At 41.8% G+C, this 7,626-nt stretch overlaps 1 protein-coding gene across 1 annotated transcript; it reads right to left on the reverse strand.

Moving 5' to 3' along the window:
* Positions 1-1,068: 1,068 nt before the first annotated feature.
* LOC148848841 (uncharacterized) lies at positions 1,069-4,187 on the reverse strand. The gene is made up of 4 exons (XM_088951368.1): positions 3,921-4,187; positions 2,548-2,790; positions 2,378-2,452; positions 1,069-2,297 (listed from the first exon to the last, which is right to left on the reverse strand). The coding sequence occupies exons 1-4, from the start codon at positions 4,185-4,187 to the stop codon at positions 2,079-2,081; spliced, it is 804 nt and encodes a 267-aa protein (XP_088807494.1). The 3' UTR covers positions 1,069-2,078.
* Positions 4,188-7,626: the final 3,439 nt, after the last annotated feature.

Raw genomic sequence — 7,626 nt, forward strand, 5'->3', positions numbered from 1 at the left:
CTTATGGCCCAAGAATGAATGACATCCATTCAACACATCACATACACATACACAATTGTTCCAAATCAATTTAAAACTTCTAAAACCCATATTCATTTAGATTAACACATTATCAGTCTACCAATTGACTAAATTGTCTAATAATTTTATCTTAGTATATGGGCTAAATTGCAAAAAGCAATTCGACCAATATAGCAGTCCATGTTGAAATGGGCTAGTCTTGCTTTAATCTAACATAAAAGGGCTTTTCAAGTATGGGTTGAATTGGTCAATGCAAATGGGCCATCAAACCCCTAGCCTAAAACCAATTTTGGGTCACTTAAACCGTGGCCCAAGGAGCTGCAATCATACCCCAAAGGACCATAGGTTCGACCAAACAAAATTGGACCAAAACTAGATCAAATTGGCATATGGTTTGGTTCCAAATCATGCATCAATTCACATAGGTAATGACATGAAATTCTCAGTTATGATTCACAATCAAAACAGCAAATAAGTAGCAAATAAATAGAAACAAATAGCTAGGGCTGATAGTGCGATGGTCTGAATCCAATCTGGACAAAAATTGTAACCCTACGAAAACTACAATCTGAGATCGATCTCCATTTGCAAGCTTTGTCTTCTCCGAATGCTTCAGCGGTTTCTCCGACATAAAAAAATAGAAAAACCCTAATTTATATTGCTTACATCAGAAAAACCTAATACATTCTTTCTAGAAAAAAAAATTAATTAATTACAGGCACACAATTAAATCAATAAATTTGATGTGCACAAACCTTGCTGCCAATAAGATTTCCATCTCCATCACACTTTCAACCAAAGATTTCAACAATCCATAATAAAACAATTTTAAAATATATCAGAATATATTCACCAAAGTGAAAACTCCGAATCCCGCATCTATGAGGCACAAAAGGCATGAATAGTCTACTGGCACCACCTTCAACCCACTAAGGCATACTAGCGATGTGCATAGTCAAACAGACCCACCAATACTTCTATATTGTTCAAATTATAAAGCAACGTAATCAACAAAAATCTGAGATAGGCTACATAAAAGCAAGATAAAAAATAGTCTTCCATTACAAAATTTGAGTGATTTACAAGGAATTAAGACCATATACGTTTTACACTACATACCACTCTTTCCTCATATTTTCTATCTCTGCCAGACTCTACTTTCACTCTTCAAATAGTAGTTCCTTCTGCTTTGCCTTGTATTGCGATAATATCTTTCACTGACAACCGCATTCGTCAAGAAGGGCATTTAACTTCTCAGCCGCCTTCGAAAGATTCGCTTCAACCACCTTGAGGTGCAGGCGTATGTCTTTTAGAGATTAAGCAGAAAGAGACTGTGACCCCTTAAGACTAGCCTTCCAAAACACGTGGGCCAACAGAGTAACCTGCTCCTCAATCTAGTCCATTTGAAAACCGAGAGCAAAAAAGGACTCATAAGTCCTCAGCTATTGGGAAAACCTAGACCACAAAAGCTCATCAGTAGATTGGTCCATATTCATCATCACCACGATTGTGTTTAGAGACGTCCCTATAACCATCGAAGGAATGTCAGCAGACGGCAACCAGCCCTTCTGAATAATGACTATAGTGGCCTTCACTGTGGAATTTTATACGAAGTACTTGTCAGTTTTGTGAGGACCTTGGATAGAGATCGGGTCCACGATGGTGTAGCCTAGAGGAGCGATATCATTCTTCTCACAATACTCCTTAAGCTCTTATCGCACTAATGCAAGTTCCTCATCATTTGACATAGCCTCGAATGGTGATGCCATCTCAGAACCCACCGGTTCACTTTCGGGCTAGGACTCCAAGTCCACAACTGCTACACCTCCAATATAATTAGACTCAATTAGACCAGTAGGCGCAGCCTCTTCTTCATGATGCATGTCTGTTGTGATTGTCTTGCGCATTGGATCACACAATACTTCAACTGCAACTTGTCCTTTTCCTTCCTCGGTAGGCTGCCCTGACCCAAAGACCAGCTCTTCAGGAGTTTCAATGGCTAGCAGATCCTTTTGGGCAACCTCAGTTTGACCCACTATCTCACTAAGGGCCTTTCTCTACAAACCTATGGGGGCTCCTTCTCCTCGCATGACGGAGGCTGGTGTGATGACGTCAACAACCGCATCCACGGCTACCCTGGCATCCACAGGGTCACTGGGTGGGTCTTCAAATGTCCCTTGATCCTGAGTGGGGGGCTGCAAAGGTTGCAACTCACGCACCAATCGCCCAATAATGGGTAAGATTGGCACAGTCAAGGGATCAACACCGAAAACCTCCTACGATGAGATGAACTACAAACGATCAGTACAAAAAAGTAATAATAGCAAAAGCAGACAACCACCCACACTGCCTATACCTTTGTACCCACAACACCTTCAAATGGGACTTGTGGGTTTTCCACATCGGGCCAAGTGTCATCGGCCTCCACTTGCTTCAACACAAATGACCGTAAAAAGATTAGTAAAAGTCATGGTATAATAATCACAACGATAGTAAAGCAAATACATTAGAGTTACAAAATATTACCAAATCAACCTTTTCGGGATCCCTCCTACGTGGACAAGGATCCATCTTCTTCACACGCCCACTAGTGACACGGACATAAACGGCTTCAGTAGAAGGGACTAGCGTGGTAGACTGTGTTGATTCCGCATCAGTCGCATCTCTTACATCAGGAGTTGGGGCTGGGGGATCATGCTTAACTCCTTCAAGAGTGGCTCGTGGTGAGCCCCTATCTTGAACCTCCCCATGCCCAGGATGAGGCAATGTCTAATTCAGGATCACGCTGCACCACCGATGGAACAGCAGTGTGAGGCACCCTCGCTGACCGGGCCCTCTTAGCGGCATGGGGGCAACTGCCTTCACCTCTCTCCAAAGCAGGGCACTTACCCTTTCAAACAACACCCATGAACTCTTGCTCTTTCAAAATTGGAGGACTTGGGAGAGAATTAGCGGGTTTCTACTGCTGGTCAGTTGCATGACCCACAGGGGGAGCCATAACGTGGCAAGGACGAGGAGTTGCAGACATAAACAATTGGAGGCCCCTGAATAATGAGCACATGTACGCAAAATGGAGGGACCTGCAAGTCTGAACCCTCTTATGCCCCGCGATGGGGAACCACGAACTCCTTGGGAACACTAATCCGTGCCGCATGGTCCAGAATATGTCCTCCCCCACAAAACGTAGAAACTGTGCACCCATGTCGTTGTAGCTGAACTGGCGGAGGATGCTGTTAGGGTGATAGGCCACAGTTTGTGCTTCACTAGCACGATCTAGGTAGGTGACGACACCGGGCCATAGAATGAGATGTGCCATGCCTGCAAGAGGATGCATGGCCTCCAATGCACATTGTTGGTCACCATTTTCTAGAACGACGGCTCCAATGCAAAATGGCATGGAATGCCGAACAGCCCAAGTATAAGGCCTCCACACAAAACCTTCAATGGACACTAGATTCAACTCAATCTCATTCACCCCGAACTGCTTGAGCATACTAGCACGAAGCCAGTGCTTTTCACGGCAGACCCCCAACAACTAATCTTCGGTTTGGTCTCCCTCAAAAGTTGTGATAGTGACATTCATGGGAGAGAGACATGGGGGGTGACACTGAGGTCAAGACGCTCGCAAATATACATGAACAGAAAAGGGGTGAAGATGTAGCTTATGCGCCTTTTACAACTTGGGTCAATTACCTGATGGACTATGTCGTCCATCTATTCGAATAGGTACCCCAAAAACATTGATGCTAATGGAAGCTGGTGACCTTTGGCAGCGAGCATAGCAAGGGGGGCCAGTACTATGCGAAGGCCATAATCGGTGACCCCCCAGGAAAGAGGAACTGAGATGCAACGTACAGAATAAACACTGCAAGGTGGCATCGGCTATCTCCCAGGCGCACCATCGCATTTCCCCTCCCGTTGGCCTCGAACCAGTAGGTCACCCATGCCTTAAGTGGCATCTTAGCGGGGGCAGTTGATTGATCTATCTGGGACTTGAACTCAGCAATCTCCCCCATCAAGTCCTCACAGAGCTCCGACAAATTGGCAGGGAGAGACTCGGGAAACTGTAAATGGTGGGCAGACACTGACCCACCGACTAGTAGTGCCAATAAGGCAACTACATACTCTATGGTTATATCAAATTCACCGAACGCCCCCACAAACATGTGAGTATGGCAACACCAATGCTCTAAAAGGGGATTTACATAACTTACCCTCTCTTTGCTAGGAAGATCCAAGAAATAGTCCACAAAGCGCAAGAGACCGGCATCCCATAATAGGCAACAAAACACGCCCATATAGACACATAAACTCACTCCCATCAACGGCATCAAATCCCCTATCATTGCCCCTTGATACCGACATAGGGGGCTAGAAACCCTTACCCCCATCGGTCACTCTATCTGCTTCACGCTCAGACAACATTTCTGCTGTATCCACTATTAGAACGAACTCAACAAACGAGTAGTCGAATTTCTTTTGGCAAGGAGCCATGGTCAAAAGACAAGGAACAAGGAAATGGACTAAGAATGGTTGCTATAGAGGTAAGGACAAAAACAAAGAGGGCAAGCTAACTGGAAACAATGGAGCAAGGAGAAAGGAACACTAACAGGAACACCACTATTTTATAGATGGCTCTTACGTGTCCAAAATCCTAAATGGCACTAGGGAAGATGAAATGATATGATTACAACTCCCTGTCATCTCTTAATGAAAAAGCAAACTAGATAAAATTATAATTATACCCTCAATCCAAAATCCTAAATGGCACTAGGGAAGATGAAATGATATGATTACAACTCCCCTGTCATCTCTTACTGAAAAAGCAAACTAGATAAAATTATAATTATACCCTCAATCAGGCCGAACAAATCGGTGCATTAATTCAAAAGCGGTGCTATATTGGCAACTGCCACTTTAAATTTTACATCCACTCTCCCAAATACACGCGCAAACATAGCGCATTTATGCCAAGAGGATGGTTACGAAAAGCTCTAATGATGACTTCCATGTCATCGGTACGTAACAACTTCTCCATCATTCCAACGGTGATCAAATGCAAAAAGCCACCCAAACAAAACACTACTACTTCATACCATGCATTCACGAGGGCCAATACTTCACCAAAGACAGGGGGCTGAAAATTAAAACCACCATTTCATCTGTGTTTGGCAAAGCATTAAACTATCATGGAATAGGGGCTAAAAGTTTAGAGGATATAACTTCCCCTGACCAAAGGGGGGTTAGATGCCCGGCCTCTGATGTCTAACACTTATCTTTTGACAATTCACTTCCTACCAATAGGTAGGGGGGTTTAAAATTTCGCAAACAACTTGAATACATAGTTGCCTACTGACAAAAAGCAAATTTTCAAAGATAGGGGGATTGAATCATAGAATGAATGAAAGGTTAGTCCAAAATGAACACCCTGATTCCTATCCGAAGATATTACTAGGCTGAACACAAGACTACTTATTGACTGGTCTATACTCGTCAATAAGCAGGGGGCTAATAATAGACCCAATCAAGTTTTCTCCTATACGCAGAGGATCCGAGCAAGACAGGAACGATCACTGGACTTAAAACACAAAGATCGATAGGCCACAATGTCTTCAATCCCTATCTACATTGCTCCATCACAAAATCTAAAAACAAATCAAAGGACAAAGATGCGTATTAGTAAGTTTCCACTTACTGATAAGCAGGGGACTAATGTAGGTACATAGTTGTCGCTTAGACCACTAGAGTACAGAAGGTGTTGAATTAATACAACACAAATGCTTGTGATGAGTTCACAACTCATCGAACGTCTGTGATGAGTTCATAATTCACTGCATGATTACAACAAACCTGTATCCAAAATGGATTCCAATGAACTTTGGCCAGAATAAACCTACGATAAGCTTCAGACATTCGTGGGCTTGCGATGAGTTTTAGACATGTGTGATGCCGCGATGAGCTTTGTAGATGCGCAAATTTGTGATGGGCTTCAAAGTTATTACAAAATTGTGACAAGCATAAGATTACCACAAACCAAGAATAAATGCTAGAAACACGTGCATCTTTAATATACACGCATGACGGGACACTCTGTGGGCCTAATAAGGGCACACCAAATAAATAATGACATCATTCATGCCACATCGGTTAAAAGGGTCATGAAAGGAAGTAGTACATGCGGATTATGAGAATCCTCGGACGAAAGGAAAGTTCATCCCTAATAACTAACAACTGACAATGAATCCAATATTCCCTTTCCTAGTGGGAATCAAATGATTTTAGCTCCTTCTATTTGGAAACTTGGATCCCTTTCCACAAATAGGGGTCTATCTCATAACGAAAAGATCATCTTATCTCACATTACCCTATCCTTTAGCCTACCTCATGCATCCAATCTTCCTTTATCCTTTAAGGAGACCCTCGTACGTAGCCTCACCACTACACTTATACTCATACTGAATCATAATAGGGATCATGTCTCCATTTAACAATTTGAATGGGGCTTCCTATTCTAAATTAGGAATTTGATTATGGCAAACTGAGTTCACTTGTGTACTGACGGGTTTGTCGAAGCCCTCAAAATTAGTATTAGTCCCACAATCAAATAATTGCAGTACAAAGTGGTACTAGGTCGAATCTCACATGGAGCAAATCAGTAATCTCTTAGCCGAATGGTTAAAGTAATTGAGTGGGAAAATAACTAAAATTTAAAAGAATAAGAAAGCAATAACAAATTAAACAAACAAGAGAAAATCAATCTTACCGAATTCTGGTTCAAGGGTTCGGGTTGAATCGATTGGCCATCTATCCTAGGTAAATTTCAGCATTCTTGCCATTCAAGCATTTAACCTTAGATTTATTAGAATAGCCATAATAAACCTTGTGTTTTCCTAATTCAGTTGACCAAACCCAGCATTCGATCAACACTTATCTTTAATCAATGGGGTACGATAGCGCTCCTTATTAATTAATGATAGCATTAAGCTTTGTGAAAACATTTAAACCAAAATAACAATAATTGAGATAGTTACAATTATTGAATCTTGTTCCATCGATTCCCTTTAGGTTAAAACATGTCAATACATTGGTCAAAGGCTGTCATGAACAATTAACCCAGAAAGATATTAACCTAATTGCTACTTGTACCACTATTCGTGACAATTAAGGATCACCGAAATCATGGATGGCAGTAGGAAAATCAACATTAATTCATTTTGTTAGACTAATTAACATTAACATCCAATAAAAATATGCACTAGAACCAATGAATATTTGAATTAAAAAGTAAGAAAATAAATTAACTACAGAACCTCACAATGACATAATCGAACCTCCCCCTTCGAATAAGAAAAATAAGCATAGCTGCTCATGATCTATGCACTCTCCATGCTTTTCTTCTCCATAGCCGAACTACCTTCTTGAGCTTCTTGGTCTTCTTGATGATCTCTTGAATCTGAGAGTGAGTGATGCTAGAGTTAGTTTCCCCCCCTTTTTATATAGCCAAAGGAGAAGGTTGTTTTTCAACTCCTTGTAGGAGATCATCTTATCTTTAGGGAGTCTTGATCTTCTTTGAACTAATCCTATCCTATCTCTTATCTAATGATC

This window comes from Nelumbo lutea, chromosome 6 (assembly GCF_056320005.1).
Source record: "Nelumbo lutea isolate HS-2025 chromosome 6, American lotus-T2T, whole genome shotgun sequence".
Lineage (NCBI taxonomy): Eukaryota > Viridiplantae > Streptophyta > Magnoliopsida > Proteales > Nelumbonaceae > Nelumbo > Nelumbo lutea.